The sequence below is a fragment of the Kockovaella imperatae genome (genome assembly GCF_002102565.1).
Source record: "Kockovaella imperatae strain NRRL Y-17943 chromosome Unknown BD324scaffold_4, whole genome shotgun sequence".
Taxonomy (NCBI): Eukaryota; Fungi; Basidiomycota; class Tremellomycetes; order Tremellales; family Cuniculitremaceae; genus Kockovaella; species Kockovaella imperatae.
In genome coordinates this window covers 645,948-662,466 of record NW_019028944.1, presented here as the reverse complement: position 1 = coordinate 662,466, position 16,519 = coordinate 645,948, and the positions used below count along the sequence as shown (strand labels likewise).

The following is a 16,519-nucleotide window of genomic DNA, read 5'->3' as shown; positions in this document are numbered from 1 at the left end:
TCGCACCGACGGTTCCTGCTCCTCCGTGATGCAGTGCAGCGTTGACTGGATCAAGATCAGAACCAATCTCAAAAGAACGTGGATACAGCCTACTCACCTTTAGGAAAGAGCCATCCGTGAGGAACCTTGTCGAGGCCATAACAGCTAGCTGGGAATTGAATATCTTTGCCCTCCTCTGAAGGTGATGCACCACGAGAGGACCACCCCTTAGCGATGATGGCCCGAACATCCGCTGCGAAGCGCCCCCTGTCAGTACTGAAAGCGACTCGAAGCGTTCACACACCCTTCTCGACAGCCTTGATAATGCTCTTGGTGATGCGATCAGGATCAGGTACGACGATGGACCCAAAGCCCTATATATATACTCAGCACCTCTCTCGCCCGGAGCCACTCACAATATACACCAATGCCTTTTTGTCCTCCTTGGCTTTGGCGATAAACGCTTCTAAAGCAGCCGGAGGTGACCAATCGGTATCACTGTCCTCGAGGAACCAGTATCCCGTGATGCTGATATTATCGTGCCAGTCCAAAGGCTTCGGAACTACAGCCGGGCTAAAGTTGTACAGGAAAGGTACTTGAGACGTTGACAGCATGCTCATGTCCGTCGCTTTCAGTCGCAGGTGATTCTTTCGCCATCGGTTGATTTGACCGGCCGACGCGCGCCACATGATATTATCAAAGAGAACATAGGTTGAGTAGTTGAAGCTTGGACCCATCTCGAATGCTGGAACCATGAATGCTTGCGGATACGCATTGGTCCTGGTCCAAGGCATCGTGAATGCTCTAAAGTATGGGATTCCCAATGCTTCGGCGATGTGGATGCCTGACATGGTTGACGGACTCTCAATGAGCACATCGGCATCGTGACATGCACCCCAAGAGTCGATAAGCACTGCGTGCGTGGCGTCAGCATGAATGTTGTCTGGTCATCAAGGAGCAGACTCGCAATCATCCAGCCACTGTCGGAAAGAACCAAGGGACTCCTTGAAGAATCCAGGTGAAAACATCTAGAGTTTCAGCCACAAAATGAACCAAGTTGCCCCCACCTTGTGCTCCGCACTGAGCTTCATCAGGGCCGTAGGATCGCCTCCGGCTTGTCGGTGGTCAATCCCATATCCCTCGATCCACTTCTTGAACTCATCTGGACGAGTCAGTCAAAGAATTTGCCTTTCGACACTCACCATGGGTCACGATAGTCACTCTGTGACCGTCTTGCTTTAGACGCAGACCAAGGGCGATATACGGCTGCACGTCCCCTCGAGACCCGATAGTGAGCAACACAAAGTGTCTCGCCGCCAATTTATAACGATGATTCCGCGGAAAGTTGGCAATGAAGGGCAGATATGGCAGGGCGTTGTCGGGAAACTCTCTGGAGACTGTAGTGGATGCTTTCGGCAGCGCAAGGATATCCGCTGGATGCTTGATATCCTGCTTGCTAGGGAACTCTTTCGTCGGCTTGTCTCCCATCGGGAACAGATCCTCAGGGGATGAAGGGGTCTCGTCCGCGGGAGAGATTGTCTTTTCTATTCCGAGATCATTGGATGCTGCCTTTGCTGTGACCTTTTGAATATGGTCAATGGCCTAGATATATGTCAGTCAGGCCGGCCCGCCACACGACTGTTATCTCACCTCGTCGCGGGACTTTTTGCGCCAAAACTCAAAGTGGACATCTGGACGACCTTCGACTTCTAGCGACAGGATGTGGAAAGCCGAGCCCTTGTCTTCGTGAATCTTGGCTCCTTTGACATCAGCCACGGCGAATCGGAACTGCGACAGTCAGCTACTTGCAAGAGGCATACCAGCCCACCTTGATGTCTTCCCCAAGGGTAGCGCGACGCCAGAAGCACACAAAGTCTTTAGTGATAAGCAGATGACCTCGAGCTGGCATGACACCAGCAAGATAGCATCGCTTGACTGAGACATCAATCAGCCAATTGTGGCGTCTCGTACAAGAACCTGCTCACTCCACACTGGCGTGTCCGAATGAAAGCCGAACACCTTCGCTGCCATGGCGATGACCTCTGCCTTTCGAACCTTGTTGACTGAGCCCGGTTGCAGATCGTCAATGTCCCACGAGTCTTCCGAAACCTTTTCGTGATGACCCATGGCAGCTTCGATATCCTCATCTGTAGCTAGACAATCGTGTCCGCCTACCTCAATCCTCATCTTCGCAGGAGAAACATCGGGTTTGTATTGTCTCTTATGAGCAGCACGGACGGCTTGGATGAACAGGTCCGCGAACCAAGCGTTCTCATTGAGGAGCGCCAATCTGAATTCGTGAGATTGAGGTCCAATTTCCACAGGGCCAGCACTCGATTCTCCCTGGGTCCTCTGATTGAACCGCGAGATGACAGTCGGGATCGTGGTGTTCATCCACTGTGGACCGTCGTCGGAGCGTGAGATATTGGACGTAGGCGTTGGAGAGCGCTGAGGCGATTGACTCCGGGAGTTGCTCGCTGATCGTCCAAGGACGGAGGACAATAGTGTGGTCGAGGAACGGACGGGCTTTTCGTGATCGGCGGACTTTGTAGCTGAGAGCGGTACAGTTTGAGACCGATTCGGTGGTGCTCCTGTATCAGAAAATGACCTTCGAGGTGAGTTATTCTTGCTGACGGGTGTAACACTGTCCTGCCTGAACGGATCGCCCATCGTCAATTGTTCTGATATGAATCGGCTTCGATAATGATCATCCCAGTCGATGAACATTTCGATCAAGGTGGCAAAGGAGTGGTAATCGGAGATATTTTGGATGTTGATTCGGTCCAATGGGACACAGCAGCGCATCATCATCCAAGTATCCTTATCTCGTTGATCTTTGGAAGAGTCAAAGAATGCCCTCTTGGCATTGTGGAACAAAGCCCCTTCTAGAGCTCGCCGCCACTGCAAAGCGGATTGCTGAGACACCATCAGCATGGGCCCTTAAGCCATGGCTCACCTCTGTATCGACGGTGAAGTGCGCGACACTTTCTCCATGAGGACTAGTGTAGGTGAGATAGAGATCGCAAGGCTCTCCGGGATGCAACGGCTCAAATTTGCGGACAGAGTTGACTGCGAGGGTGCTCAGTACGGGGATATATCTCAGCTGATCTCACGAAGAATGACTCGTAACGGCCTGACTCGGCCCGATTCGTCACCTGCGGGATATGTCGAGATCATCTCCGGGCCGATCTCCATCCAGACTCTGCGGGCTGGCTTCAATGGGCTAGAGTGATGATATGTCACTGGTCCGCTCATCAGGAGAACTGAACGGGTTGTGCCCGGTGCAGAATTTGCAGCACCGGTGTCATCAATACTATCTGGCGGAACAGGTGGCAGGAGGGCATGGAAGAACAGTCGATGGGTTGTGAGGTGAATGTGGCCCTGCCAAGGATCAGTATGGGTGAGGTAAGGGGTGAACCTACAATCAGCATAACTTCTCTACGCAGCGATGTCAACCTTCATCCTCGATGACCTAGACACAGATCATGGACTCACCTGAAGAGACTCCCTTTCGCGTCAGCCAGGATCTTCTCTTGTTCCTCGGCCCCTTCTGGACCTGTCATCAGGCCGGCTATATCTCCAAACTCCTCGTTGATGGCCTTGAGCTTCTCCTCATCGGAAGGTTGTTGAATATCTTCAAGGAACGGATCACGCAGTTTGGTTCGTTCCAGACGATTACTGGCCGCTTGAGACGTCTCCCCTTCGGTATCCCGGAGATCCTTCTCATGGTGGTCGCTGAATGCGAGCGGTGACATGTTGCTGACAGAGAGCGCTTAGAGTCATCGTCAGTATTGGGCAAAAGCTTGTAGTGCAGACGTTCAAACATACCTGCAAGCTCTGCTGCTAACAAGTCATGCTGTTGCTGAGTTTGTACCGAGTCTCGGTCTCCACCCGGTACATCCTTCCTACCTCCTTTATCTGCACCTCCGATTTGGTGGTCGGCGGCGATATCGCTTGGTGTTTCCAGAGCATCGGAAGCAGTCAGACTGCTCGGAGAAGAGAGACCGGCCAGATCAGCAGAAGTGTCCGAGTCAGCTTGATCAGCTGCCAAGGCTTTGAGTAATCCAAAGACATCTCCGGAGGAAGCGGTTTTGGAATGTGTCGATTTGCTGAATTGTAAATGACTCAGCGGACCCAGCATTTTGCTAAGGAATGCGGGCGTCTTTGAGCTGTTCGATTTGACCTTGGACAGCTTTGGGGACTCTTCATCGGATGTTGCAGATGAGCCCTCGTCGTGATCTGAAGTAGCCACCGGATGACCGAGCGGTGAAGGTTGGTGCATTTTGGATGTCTTGGGAGGTGACGGATTGGAGGATGACGAAGGCGAGGATGGAGAGGTCGGGTCCAGCAAAGAGCCAATTTTGCGCGTGATGGGGATCATCTTGACCGAGTGACAAAAGATGATCAGCTCCGCCCAAAGCTGGGCCGTGTCAAGGACAGTGGGTTCCAAATGCTGGATCTAATCCATTGAGGCCAGCACTCGCTGATAATAAATTCCCGCAACCGACTTACCCGAAGCGAAGCGATCGCGAAAGCGAACTTAAGCGAGGTCTCTGATCACGTGATATACATTGAGGGTGTGTCAGACAGCTTACCTCATCAAATCGGAAGTTGACTCTACGTAACGATGAGAAGGTCATCAGTAACCGGTATAAAATCTACAGCAGCGAGATCGTCATGGCTCAGACGGGTCTTTGTCGCTGCAGGGATACGGTCAGAAATCACCGCATGCTTGACTTGAGGCTTCGTGCAAGGGCAGTAGTTTCTCGTATGCGTTCATACGAATCGAAAAGTTCTGCTGAGCCCCGCTCACTATCATTCACATGTTTAGACACCTTGACAAGTGGGAGCTGCGTTCGATGTGCTGCCAACGATTCATTGACATGGAGCCCATTGATCCTTTACACTGTCTCCGAGAGCGCTAGAGACACTGTGCTGACGACACTGATAATTCTTCCCCCACCCTTCCTTTCTCCAAAGGTCATTTTCCCTCGGACAAAGAATGGCCTCGGATGCAAGACTGGAGAGAGAAAGAGAGCAATCATCGAAAGGCATCCATGTCCTATCATTGCTGATATCAGCTTGTTTGGTGACCTTCTGACGGGTGACTGTCTCCTCGAAACGGCCGTGAATACTGAGCTACCTCGGGTTGGCGCGGTCTTTGCGCTGTCATTCCAGCATATTCTCAGCAAGGCGGCCGATCAGCGTGGTCTTCAATCCCTCTCTTTGTTCCCCGACATTGATCGTCGAGCTCCACAAGAAGCCCAGCATCTCCCCTCTGGTAATTATCAGAGCGGAGACACGCCTCAGTTCTCAGGTGAGGTCACCCAGACACAGAAATCAGTCGGCACGGAGCAGGTCGATCAGCGCGGCGGCAAACATTCTGGGTCTAGAGGGTGAAAACGCTGCGTGACATCTTTCGCACTCATCCTGTTTGTCCCGATATCGAGAATCCTCCGTTCTGTCGTACCCTGGATCGTTGGTCTTCTTCGTTGATTATGGCGCTCGATGATTTCACGCTCCGGGCTCGCCTCGGACCGCAAGATGATGGCCTCACGAAGCAAGGTCCCTACATTACCAGAGCAGCGACCAGTCCAGCACCTTCCAGTCCCACCCCTGGCCCCCTCCCGCCATCTTCTGCTTCTCCCACAGACGTCAGCCCCATCAAGTCCCCCCGCGCATCCCCCAGCCAGGCCAATGGTGGCTCTGTCTCGCCATCCGTCCGACACCCACTGGAAAGGGCCTTGTCTCCAGATCTACCGACCAAGGATGCCCTTTATCTCTTTGTCAACTTTGCAAGTTATATGCAGAGCCCTTGTCAAGGAGGCGAAGGGATAGAGAGTAATGAAGATTTCAAAGATACCATCAGGCTGTTAGACTATGCTAGGGTGAGTGTCTCTAGCCTCCGTCTAATCCAGGCTTGACAATGGCGTGTCGTTCCATCTAGTCACTTCGGACGATGCCATACTCAAACGTTCACCTCTTGCATCTGAAGTATCGATTCCAAGGTGAACAGCGTGACTTTCGATCACCCTACGCTACAGGAGACTATGTCCTGCCACTCAATTACCGCGACTCCAACGGTCGATTGCGAAATCCAGTACCTCAACCATTCTCGACGCTTCATGATCCAGTCATCAAAGTTGATTATCGTGAGTAAAAAGAAAAGAACGTCTTAGCATTTCCTGTTCTGATCCGTCATTTGGACTTCAGGCTCCGACGGTGTTTTCAGTCCCCTTCCTGCCCAAGCTGTCTTTAGCCACATTGCCACATACTGCCAGCCTCCTCCAAGAATCATCGTCATTTCCTACGTCTCTTCGAGAGTCACAGAGTGAGCTAGACCTGATTTGCTTGGTGCTCCCCGGCTGAGCATCACTCGCGCAGAAACCATATCGCGGCCATCTCCCAATGGGCCCTCACGTCCTCTCCACCATGTTATGTCTTCTCGCCGCTCGAAACGCGACTTCGCGAACGACAACCTCTTCATCGCGCATTGCACCATGCCATTCCAATGTCAATGTACGCCTGGCCAACTGATGACGTTTCTTCCGCCTGTCTGCCGCTGTCCTTTTCCACCTCATTGGCGAGCCTCCCATCCCCATATTCCGGAGTTCAATCTGTCGGTACTCAACGTGAGAAGTCTACTTCGCCTCTGACCTCGCCCCAACAGACTAGTTTTTCAGGTTTCGGCCTTTCATTCAATGATGGGGCGGCTAGCGGGAGACGCGAGTCATTCTTTGACAATCAAGAGGAGTTGTCTCCAGAACCGTCCCGAAGGGCATCCTCAGAGCTCACTCGAGCACCCACTAGTCCTCTTCTTGGTCGAACATCGTCGGGGTCGTCTATCACCCAAAAGAATCGACATGATCCCGTGGCGACTTTGACCGTCATTTCAGGTCAAGACGATGACCAACCCACGGTATCCATGTCCGGGTCTCCATCCAATGTTCTCTCCAACATTGCGTCGGTACCTGCTCCTGTCGACCGGATCCCTCTTTGGACATTGGCTCCAGGTGTCGGCGTCCTGCGCGGATCGACATCCGCATCTATAGGGGTCAAGCTAGGAGACTTTTCAGCCATCAACCTGGTCGAAACGGCAGATGAGACGTCTCGAGTCACGCCATCTTCTCTCCCGACTCGCTTTCAATGCCCTGAGATGCCTATTCTACCTTCCGCAAAGCCCTCAGCGTCTGGCGCAAGTGTTATTGCAGCTTCAGCGGCAGGTATCAAAATGGCTTCGATGGACATGCCACAATTACCTCGACAGCTGGCTCCTCCTGTTGAAGCTCCCGACCGACCGCATACGCCGTCAAAAGTCTTGCAACCTGCCAAACCTACTCAACGGCCCATCACCAACATCATAGCAGCCGAAGGTAATGAGCTAGACAAAATCAACGCCTCTCCTGCCATGCCTCGGTTTATACAACCTAGCCCATCACTCAGACAACCCAATATGCCAGTATCTGTCATCCATCTCACACCTCCTGATAGGCCTCCGATGCTGAACCACTTGTCTCCTCCGGACCTTCAACCCGGTCATCTGACTCCACCAGAACGACCAGCTCCGAAAATCATCACATCCGCGTTGACTACATCGGCTCTGATGTCTGAGAAAAGGGACAAAGACACAACGCAAGTCAAGGCAGCAGTGGCAGGTGGGCAATCATCGCCTGAAGATACAGTCGACACGTCACCACGAGGAGCAAGCGCGAGCTTTCAATCTTGGCCGACCCCGGTCAACAAGATTTCAGGCTGGAGGAAGGGTCGAAAGGAACAAATGGAGGATACGCTCGAGGCGTTGCATCTCGTGCCTGACCTATCATCTGAAGGTCAGCAAGTAGACAGCATGATGGCGGGTGTGCAAAATTTGGATCTCGTCAGCGAGTCAACCACGACATTGACTTCAGCTATACTAAACGGTGTAATACCGTCTGAAAGCTCGATGGCTCCGTTCGCGGACAGTGACGATCCCTCAGATCAATGGATCATGGGTCTGATGGCTATGTTGTAGAGATACCAAGCCTATGCCATGCAAATATGTCTAGATCTACGCTCCCTGGATGTGATAGCTCGCGGCTCACAGACCTCTGATGTTCGTCCACACCCTGACAACATCTTGATCCTCCTCCAGCATGCTACAGAATAGTGAAGCCTTCTCTATATCGAAGTCCGAATCACTGGGCTCCGCATCTTCATCAGGGGCCTCAATGTACTCCAGAGGGATATAAGCTGGATCCGAGGATCGGACAGAGAAGCGCTTCTCGGGATCCGAAGTTATAGACGTGGTAATCTTCGACAACAATTCGAGCGGAGTGACGACCTGGAGACTATCAGCTTTTGATCTTATTGGCCGACTATGGACTCGCCTCCCACTCCAAACTTTCCTCTCCTTCGACCTCTTTCACGTCGTCCGCGCCTTCCTCCAAGACAAGCTCAAATAAAGCGTCAAAGTCGGATTGCGGTGTAGCAGGCTGAACGATGATCGATCCTTTACGCTCAAACATGAAGCCCACTGGAGTTATACGTGCCCTGCAAAAGCCTTTAGCGGACCTAGACTTTCGCCATGGTGGGCCACTAACTGCCTAGCTTTCGCTATTCCTCGGAGACTCTGGATCGTTCGATTGGGATTGTCCGTTAAGCACTCTCTGCGAAAGAGCGTCAGCGTACGAGTCTCGACGATATAAGGAAACTGACACGATGTAGGCGTCTCGGCTGGTAGGTCCCATCATTTCAAACGTTTGACTTTGACCAGTCCCATCGAGCACTGACTGGGCCTGTTAGAGAGAGGGAGAGAGAGAGAGAAAAAGTCAGTGAGAGGAGCGGTCGCGCTATGGCAATCTTGACGTACCCTACTGATCGCCCTCTCTACAACGGACTTCGGCATGCCGACTTCTTTAGCCTTCCCCATTATATCTGCCAGTCTGGAGTTGATGGTCGGATCCAGTGAATTAGGCGGTCGTAGCGAGTTTTGGAGATCCTGAGGCGGCAGGGTGTCAGTCTAGGTCCCGTATTGATCTCTTCTGAATTGCGTGACTCACTCTGATGATACGTCCGTATAACACAGACTTCGCAGCGTCCGCAGCTCCCTTCTTGTGCTTGATCTTAGACCATTTGTTGTGCCCCGAGTTGGGTACAGGAGTTGATACAAAAGTTCGAATGGGAAGCAAGGTCCTAGATGCGTAAAGATTGGTGCGGGAGGGTCCTGCTACTGGCTGAATACATTGCCAGATCATCAGGTGGGATCGGAGAGTCATCGTCATGGAGGCGACTCGGCGTAGTGCTATTCCTCGAGATTGATCCAGTGATAGGTCAAAATGCAAGCAAGCACTGGACCTGGAATTTCGGGATGTTTCATCAACTCTGGACCTTTCCGATGCGGTTAGTAGATAATCACGCCTCATGTTCTTGTCTGAACAGCAGGCCGTGGGAGGCTTTGCGACCAACATCGGACTCGATACTGGCCATTCTGATCCCAAAGTAGGACGCTGAATGATTCTGCATGCCAGTATTGGCAAGAGAAGCTGCTCTTGTGGCTTCACCGGCAGTAGAGCTCTCTACCTAATGTTCTCTCATACCCTCACAATCGATGAGGGCTCGAAAGACTCCATACGACGCAAAGCGCTCTCCTATGCCAGTGGCTTTCCTGTATTGATAAGCTTCTAGCCCCACGCCAGTCTCCACGACGTCGCTGGCGGAATCTCCGGGGCTGTCCGGAAGCCTGCTAACCAGAGACAGCATTCCAGCAGGAATCACATCATGAGGTATATCCCACATCAAGCCCAGCCCCACTGAGCTCAAAGCTTGCTACAAAGATTGGATGTAGACTTTTCCATGGCATTCCAGTGAGTGAACTTCACCGAAAGCGATTGATGCTACATTTCTTCAGGTCATCAAGGGATGAAGAACGGTGTTTCAAAGGTTCACATCATTTGGCCTGCCTTTCCCGTCGCTTCAATTTGGGTATTGGCATGAAGAAGCTAGCGTGTAAGCTATACCAGGTTGTATAGGTCACTATCGTACACGTCAAGTGCTGCAATGATCTAGCTACACACATCCTCCGTCATCATACCCACACAATCCCCTTCCTCGCCGACACATCGAGGACCTACCTTTACGACAACTCGACGAGGTCATGACATGCAAATACATTCTGGGGTCAAATCTGACGACTAAGGCTTGGGACCTGTCATTCAGAACCACGCCGGCCATCCCACTGCTGTCTTGACCACGCTCGACTCACCATTCAAGTCACTATCATCCATACTTCCATCACCACTGACCCCAGACTCGACTTTCGTCACCTCTGCGGATCAGTTTGTCCGTTCTTGACCTGAGAAGTCCGCTTCGTCAAGCGAAGCCTACTTTATAGAACCGAACTTGACCTCCCCAGCCCTCTTCTCAATGATGTCTCTCTCAGCTCCATTCTTCCCACCGACTCCCACGTTCAAAACTCTTCACGATCTTCAAACCCCTCATACTCCTCGAACGCCGTCTCTCCCTCTTCCACAATCGTCACCTTTCCTCGACCCCTTCAGCAATAACACGTATAGCTCTCCTAGGCTTTCCCCAAGTCCCAGTCCTAGGCCTTGCTCGCTTAAACGTTCATCGACTTGGAGTCTCCTGTCATCGTCACCCACAGACTTGGGAAGTCCCTCCAAGGTCGATCGAGATTTCATCAAGACTGCCTATGTGGCTTCGAGATCCGGAGCGAATTTGATCCAGATCCTAGATATCGAAGGGTCGTCGCCACCGTCGTTTGGAACGGAAAGTGACGATACGATGGGAGATCATCATTCTGTGACAAACGGCATAGAAAATCGGTCAAACCTTCAACCGAGACAAGGTACAGATCATCCCCTTTCGTCTCGGGCACCATCTTCTACCCCTGTCGATTCAGCTTTCCCTGGTCACGAGGTGAGAGATCAGCATGGATCGGCAAAGCACATCAGACCCACAGAGACGACCACTTCAGCGTCTATCATTCATGCTCACCCTTCGCATCGTTCTTCTATTGGTTCCGCCCCATCTAGGGGTTCGAGCCGAGGCCGATCCTCTACCCGTCGCACTACACCCCTAAACGACAAGTCATTCCTTCGACTGTCCATGACGACAGCATCCATGTCCGAATTTACACCATCCAGCCACATCACATCGACGGGGTCAACCGTCGAGGAAGAGATGGAACTCTCATCTAGACGATCCAGCGCCGGGACATTCGGTCGAGCCCGACGATGGAGCGTTTCAACTGGATCTCTTGTCGATAGGGAAGTCTCTGGCACGTTTCGAGGTGCCAAAGAAGCAAGCGAGACGTTTCTCAGCGATGACGAGCTGGGTCCGGGGGATCACGATGACGAGTCGATGACTTCCAGTCAACGTAGACGTCGGAGACGTCACCAGTCTGCATCTTCTTCCTCTGCTTCTGGCGGCCCGTCTGGACCGATGTCTGCGGACGCCATTGCCATCCATAACAGCAAGGGCTTGTTCCCATCACCTACGCAACCAAAGAAGACTCACCGGAAACCCGAATCAGACGCAGCTATCACGGCTCACCTCCTCAGAACGGCGTCCGAGCTCAGGAACGCCATTGAAGAGCGGACTGGTCGATGAGGATGTCACCGGTGTGGCAACGAGTGAGGATGAGAGCATTGAATATCGCGTATCGAAGCGAGATCCAGCCAGGACCCGAAGCAAGATTGAACAAATGCTGGGGGACGGTGCTTTGGCTGCCGAGAATCAGATGGCGTTCGAGAGACAGGCATGGAAGGATGCGATACAAATGATGCCCAAGTCGTGAGTGGGGCACACATCCTAACATGCTGACTTGTTCACAGACCTGCTGGTCCTGTTCCACCGTACCGAAATCAGCATCGACAAAGTCACTCCAGTCCAAATGCTCCAGTATCCCCTAGAGGTGCCTTCGCCGGCGGTCACACACCCCGTCATGGATATCACACGTCTGAGCCACTAGACTACCACTTCCGAGAACGATCTGGATCTCACGAGTCTATCCCATCACTTCATCCTTCCCTAGCAGATTCAGTGACACAGCTAATCCCGTCCAACCATCCCCTTTCTCCGACGGTCCAACGAGCGAATATGGGAGCTCTGCTGGTCTTACCTATTGCACACTCTAAAGACGGTGCATCGCCAAGCTTCCTCGGGGAGCTTTCGCTAGATGACAGAGAAGTGCAGCTTCAACGACGTATCAGAGCGCTGGAGAAACGGCTCGGCGAAACGTTGTTGGATGATGGACGCGGTGGTCTCATGATCCAGCCACGGCCCGGCGATCCCAAGAGGAGCTCATCAAGTCTGCCGCCAGGTGCTGGGTCGAACGATGTAGATCGTCGACACAACGGTAGTCCATTTAATCATGGGGCTCTCCCTTTGACACCTCGGCGATCAAAGCAATCTGAAGTCACGAATACATCTCGGGTCGAGCTCGTGACAGATCACGATTGCGCCCAGGAGGACGACATCATTGCCAGGAACAGGCGCCGACAACTCGTCAAGGTAAGCCACAGCCATATATTCAGATTCTTGCTGACCTTGTATCAAGCTGCAAAAGCTTCTAGGGGAAATCGTGACTCCCGCCTACCTCCCTCCCGGTCAATCCTCCACCGAAACTCCCCCCGAAACGCCAGTGAGGCAGAGCCTATCCCGACAGACGATCCGGCGGGTCGACTCGCCCATGTCCGATAAGACCTCGTTCATCGACATGTCAGCGGACGATCTGTCTCATCCTATAATCCAGGACGGTACCACACCTCTCAAAGACGGACCAGGTAGTGGCACTCTGCTCAAGGGTCCTTGGGCTACCAGGTTCAAGCAATCAATCAGTATGAGCTCTAGCAAGCCGAAGGGCAAGGCTGTCCATGGTGACGACGAATCATTTGTCAATTTCGGTCACAAGGCTGGTGTCACTTGGGGCAAGCTCAACCCCCTGAACGTCAACTCACCGGTTCCACAGCGGTCTCGGGCGGAAGAAACTTCCATTCGACCCAAAATCAGTGCACCGATGCTCCAGACTCCGGAACCTTCGTCATTGAGCCCTTCCATCGTTGCTGGGACGTTCAATCAATACAAGCAGTCCCTTCAAGGTTTACTGTTTCTTGCGGAGAACAACCCATCTCGCCTCGCGAGAATGGTAGACTCCCTGGACCATGACTTGCCATCTGTTCCATCCCCGAGAGACCCCTGGGCGCCAAAAAGACCCCCTCGACCGGATCGCGGTTCTCCATCTCCCCCTTCGCCAATCATCCATTCGCCAACCCTCCCGCCTCCGGAATCGTCAGAAGAGGATGCCGTGCGCATCAACAGGAAACGCTCCGAGAAGTTGACAAACTTCTTTGGTGAAGGTCTAGACTTCACTGATCCCAATATCTCCCGTCGACGTCTAGCTGCAAGGTACGATGATGCACCGGCTGTGGTCACACATCGGACTGGGGTCGCGAGGAATCCATCGGGCAAGAATCGATTCGATTTGCTCGATGGGATGCTCGGGGATATGTGGCGAGGCGTACAGAATGATTACAAGGTAGGGGAGATGAAGCGGGACGAGGTGGATCGATTGGGAGATATGATGAATGCCTTTCGGCGGAAACGAGAGTCTATGACAGGTTGGGAGGAGCTGTAGCCTCGAGACGAACCCACGGGATATGCTTATACAGTGATTACGTTGTCAAACTGTAGATTCGTTTTAGACCTGTTTGCTTAAAGCCTCCGTACGTCTGTGGATACCCGCGCATGCATGCATGCATACATCACACACCTGACCGCACAGCAACGGCTAAATGAACTGGAACTTTGCCTCCCCCTTTGTCAACATCAATCTGGCGTTCACCGTCCCGACAACCCTCTCCAATTTGAGATAATCGAATCGAGAGAACAAGACCCGACATGAAACTGCATCAGGATCCACTTCGTCGTCTTCGTCGTCGTCGTCGGCCTCATCTTGTTGCTCGTCTTCGGACTCCTCACCACCCTCGCTTTTCCGCTTTCGCTTTCGCTTCTCTTTGGCTTTCAAAGCCTTTTGTTTCTTCTGAGAAGGCAAGAATGGGGTTTGGAGGAATTCTGAGTAGAACTGGGCGTGATCCGGTAGAGAGTAAAACACCAGTGTCTTTGCCCCTCGGATCTTGTACCGGCGGTAAAAGTGGAACCGTTCCGTCAAGATCAAAAATGGTTTCTTGCCTTTGAAGAATTCGGTTCGAGCTCGGCTAATCTCAGTATTGGACGAGTATCTATAGCGGGTCAGCGTGCAAGCCGGCGACAGGTGTGAATGCTCTCACTCTGAGATTGCCGCGAAGGAGATTGTTTCATTCTTGCGCAAATAATTCGTAAGTCGGACAAAGTCAAAGTATGAAGGAACCACGATCAATGTGTTTTGCCTCGTCATTGCTGACTTGACAAGAGACGGGACGGTCTGCAACAATCTGTCAGCTCCAAGGCAGATGAGGCAGACTAGGGAAAGTTGACCTTTTTAGTGAACCAATCCAACCTCAATTCGATCTCAGAGACAGCCTCTTCGCCGTCCATCGCTTGCGCGCCTTCCAGATCTATCCGCTCGAACGTCTGCCGTACGCCAAACTTGACTCTGTCCAAGACACCAGTACAATTGACATCGTCCGTGCGAATTTTGCCAGCCAAGTTTGAGCATTTACGGTGGAAAAGAGCTCTGCCCTCGGGACTGTCGTATCGAGATAGAAGAATAGTTTGACGGAGATATTTCGCCCTTGAGTCGGATCAGCTTGAAATCCTTCCTTCTTGCACACGGTGGCTCACTGCTGATCAAGATACCAAGGCTTCAGTCTAGAGAAATCACACCCATGCGGGTCTTCAGGAATCTTATTCAGGTTGTCGAAAATAAACTGGAAAGGTTTATAAGCCAGAAATTCTCGATGACTCCTCAGCCCACTCACCTGCACATGATCCCAATTCTGCATCTGCATGATATCCATCCCATCCACCACGCACACTTCTATACTGCTGAGCATATCCGTGCTCTTTTCCCTCTCAGCAGCCATCTTCATGCCCAAGGGACTGGCAATTATGAAATCGCAATCGAGGAGTTTCTTCTCGTCCGCAGGCATCATGACTATTCGCCACGCTTTACGAGTGATCTTGATCCCAAACCTGAAATTATCGTCACTGTTGCCTTGGAAATTGACAATGTGATCGGCGGGATAAGAGCTAAGCGCAGACGGAGCAGCTAGGGGGTCTGTGAGATCGGAAGATAGAGAAAAGGAAGAGATGAAAGGGCGTTGATTCTCAATCTGAGTACCGGCAGGTGCGAGAGGAAACAGATGGTTTTTGAGGTAGTGCAAAGCCAACGAACGTAGAGGTAGGAGAAGCAAGACTTTTGGTCGTGTGAAGGATTGATCGCGAGGCGGTTCGAGTGGTTCCTGTCCTTCCGCGGCATGTGCGAGCTTTTCATTGTTTCTGATGATCCGGCGACGAGTCCTGGCGGGAAGTTTATCAGTATTGGGTCGACTATGAAGCTTTTTCGATGCCTCACTTTAGTACGTGATTCAAAGCATGCACCATGATAGCCTGCCTTATGGCTCCTTTCTGGGGACCATACAAGATCTTTTCCGAGCCATCTGCCTCGTCATCCAGAGAGTGCAAGTAAATATCCTTGTACGTGCCAAGGTGAGAGGTCGCCTGCGAGACGAGCATAGAATCATCCGATTCTCGAACAGAGGAGAGTAGGGAGGGAATGATCTGATGGTTTGTCAATTCTGCGCAGAGTAGAGACCAAGTGCGAGGCTCACTCGATTTTGAACGTCCGGTGAAGGGGGTGAACCCGCTCCGGGCAGATACGATACAGCTTTGCCAAAACCAGCGAGCGCAACTGGTCCAGAAGTCCAGTCATCTTCGTTTACCTTGGCAATCGATTCTGCGGTAAGATAAACAGTTTCACTACCGAAGTGAACATTGAACATGTCCTCCGCATCCGCTGCTTTTTGATGAGCTGGTTCTACGGACCGCATACAAAGCTTACCCATCGGGCTGACCTCTTCGTCGTCTTCATCGTCTACTAGATCAACAACACGTTTTGAGACACCATCGGCCGCCTTGCTACTGATTGATGACCCGCTGATGGATGTGACTTCCTTCGCCTTGCCCTTGCCTTTGACATTGCCCGAGGATTTGATTGGACTCGCATATGTGCTTCCGGACGGACCAATCTCTCCAGCAAATACGACACTCTTCCGTCGCTTCACCGGCTGTGCGTCCTCACTCGCACTGACATCTGCCTGTGAAGCTGCAGACACTGACTTCCGAGCACGCTTGACGCTGGCTGGCGATTGGACGTCTCCATTCGTACCCTCGATCGAGCTCAGCGGCAGGGTAGATCGGAGCGGACTTCCACGGTAGCCTCCAGGCTTGTCCAGAGCTCTAGGCTTCTTGATCGCTGAAACGTTCAGCAGGGTCAACAGTTTGACCTCTGTCTTGGACGACATGGTGATTATTGGCGCTGTGTGATCACAGAGACCGAGGTTTCAAAAAATTGGTTCGAATAATTCAGTTGGCTGACGCACGA

General features: G+C 52.2%; 6 protein-coding genes across 6 annotated transcripts; 3 read left to right on the top strand and 3 right to left on the bottom strand.

The window, feature by feature from the left end:
- Positions 1 to 210: 210 nt before the first annotated feature.
- Positions 211 to 4,479, bottom strand: BD324DRAFT_620783 (hypothetical protein). Its single transcript, XM_022015323.1, has 13 exons — positions 3,808 to 4,479; positions 3,475 to 3,751; positions 3,402 to 3,417; positions 3,093 to 3,360; positions 2,936 to 3,048; positions 1,965 to 2,895; positions 1,808 to 1,914; positions 1,630 to 1,767; positions 1,182 to 1,581; positions 1,047 to 1,141; positions 947 to 1,007; positions 284 to 892; positions 211 to 232 (listed from the first exon to the last, which is right to left on the bottom strand). Exons 1-12 carry the CDS (start codon positions 4,358 to 4,360, stop codon positions 366 to 368), a joined length of 3,486 nt encoding a protein of 1,161 aa, XP_021872343.1. The 5' UTR covers positions 4,361 to 4,479; the 3' UTR covers positions 211 to 232; positions 284 to 365.
- A 998-nt stretch (positions 4,480 to 5,477) lies between these two features.
- On the top strand, positions 5,478 to 7,992 carry BD324DRAFT_655746 (hypothetical protein; the record flags this gene model as incomplete). The annotated part of the gene is made up of 4 exons (XM_022018823.1): positions 5,478 to 5,867; positions 5,927 to 6,131; positions 6,193 to 6,310; positions 6,364 to 7,992. 4 exons carry the CDS (start codon positions 5,478 to 5,480, stop codon positions 7,988 to 7,990), a joined length of 2,340 nt encoding a protein of 779 aa, XP_021872342.1.
- Position 7,993: 1 nt separating this feature from the next.
- Positions 7,994 to 9,317, bottom strand: BD324DRAFT_620779 (transcriptional regulator TACO1-like protein). Its single transcript, XM_022015322.1, has 6 exons — positions 9,018 to 9,317; positions 8,828 to 8,956; positions 8,674 to 8,753; positions 8,559 to 8,624; positions 8,346 to 8,508; positions 7,994 to 8,299 (listed from the first exon to the last, which is right to left on the bottom strand). The coding sequence occupies exons 1-6, from the start codon at positions 9,237 to 9,239 to the stop codon at positions 8,057 to 8,059; spliced, it is 903 nt and encodes a 300-aa protein (XP_021872341.1). The 5' UTR covers positions 9,240 to 9,317; the 3' UTR covers positions 7,994 to 8,056.
- A 967-nt stretch (positions 9,318 to 10,284) lies between these two features.
- On the top strand, positions 10,285 to 11,789 carry BD324DRAFT_355283 (hypothetical protein). Its single transcript, XM_022012569.1, has one exon. The coding sequence runs from the start codon at positions 10,381 to 10,383 to the stop codon at positions 11,584 to 11,586; it is 1,206 nt and encodes a 401-aa protein (XP_021872340.1). The 5' UTR covers positions 10,285 to 10,380; the 3' UTR covers positions 11,587 to 11,789.
- Position 11,790: 1 nt separating this feature from the next.
- On the top strand, positions 11,791 to 13,744 carry BD324DRAFT_355284 (hypothetical protein). The gene is made up of 2 exons (XM_022012570.1): positions 11,791 to 12,489; positions 12,536 to 13,744. The coding sequence occupies exons 1-2, from the start codon at positions 12,076 to 12,078 to the stop codon at positions 13,610 to 13,612; spliced, it is 1,491 nt and encodes a 496-aa protein (XP_021872339.1). The 5' UTR covers positions 11,791 to 12,075; the 3' UTR covers positions 13,613 to 13,744.
- Positions 13,729 to 16,467, bottom strand: BD324DRAFT_620775 (hypothetical protein). Its single transcript, XM_022015321.1, has 8 exons — positions 15,977 to 16,467; positions 15,747 to 15,931; positions 15,491 to 15,696; positions 14,895 to 15,435; positions 14,758 to 14,843; positions 14,452 to 14,707; positions 14,265 to 14,398; positions 13,729 to 14,216 (listed from the first exon to the last, which is right to left on the bottom strand). The coding sequence occupies exons 1-8, from the start codon at positions 16,437 to 16,439 to the stop codon at positions 13,766 to 13,768; spliced, it is 2,322 nt and encodes a 773-aa protein (XP_021872338.1). The 5' UTR covers positions 16,440 to 16,467; the 3' UTR covers positions 13,729 to 13,765.
- Between the last annotated feature and the right edge of the window lie 52 nt (positions 16,468 to 16,519).

What these genes read in the sequence shown, in the direction of transcription:
- BD324DRAFT_355284 (XM_022012570.1), top strand. Translation starts at nt 12,076, where the DNA reads ATGGGAGCTCTGCTGGTCTTACCTATTGCACACTCTAAAGACGGTGCA. An exon ending in GGCGCCGACAACTCGTCAAG is followed by an intron (nt 12,490 to 12,535) that starts GTAAGCCACAGC and finishes CCTTGTATCAAG; the next exon opens with CTGCAAAAGCTTCTAGGGGA.
- BD324DRAFT_620779 (XM_022015322.1), bottom strand. Translation starts at nt 9,239, where the DNA reads ATGACGATGACTCTCCGATCCCACCTGATGATCTGGCAATGTATTCAG. An exon ending in TATACGGACGTATCATCAGA is followed by an intron (nt 8,957 to 9,017) that starts GTGAGTCACGCA and finishes CTGCCGCCTCAG; the next exon opens with GATCTCCAAAACTCGCTACG. An exon ending in TAGAGAGGGCGATCAGTAGG is followed by an intron (nt 8,754 to 8,827) that starts GTACGTCAAGAT and finishes TCTCTCTAACAG; the next exon opens with GCCCAGTCAGTGCTCGATGG.
- BD324DRAFT_620783 (XM_022015323.1), bottom strand. Translation starts at nt 4,360, where the DNA reads ATGATCCCCATCACGCGCAAAATTGGCTCTTTGCTGGACCCGACCTCT. An exon ending in GCCGTTACGAGTCATTCTTC is followed by an intron (nt 3,049 to 3,092) that starts GTGAGATCAGCT and finishes GCACCCTCGCAG; the next exon opens with TCAACTCTGTCCGCAAATTT. An exon ending in GCAAAAAGTCCCGCGACGAG is followed by an intron (nt 1,582 to 1,629) that starts GTGAGATAACAG and finishes ACATATATCTAG; the next exon opens with GCCATTGACCATATTCAAAA.
- BD324DRAFT_620775 (XM_022015321.1), bottom strand. Translation starts at nt 16,439, where the DNA reads ATGTCGTCCAAGACAGAGGTCAAACTGTTGACCCTGCTGAACGTTTCA. An exon ending in CGAAGAGGTCAGCCCGATGG is followed by an intron (nt 15,932 to 15,976) that starts GTAAGCTTTGTA and finishes ATCAAAAAGCAG; the next exon opens with CGGATGCGGAGGACATGTTC. An exon ending in GCTTTGAATCACGTACTAAA is followed by an intron (nt 15,436 to 15,490) that starts GTGAGGCATCGA and finishes ACTTCCCGCCAG; the next exon opens with GACTCGTCGCCGGATCATCA.
- BD324DRAFT_355283 (XM_022012569.1), top strand. Translation starts at nt 10,381, where the DNA reads ATGATGTCTCTCTCAGCTCCATTCTTCCCACCGACTCCCACGTTCAAA.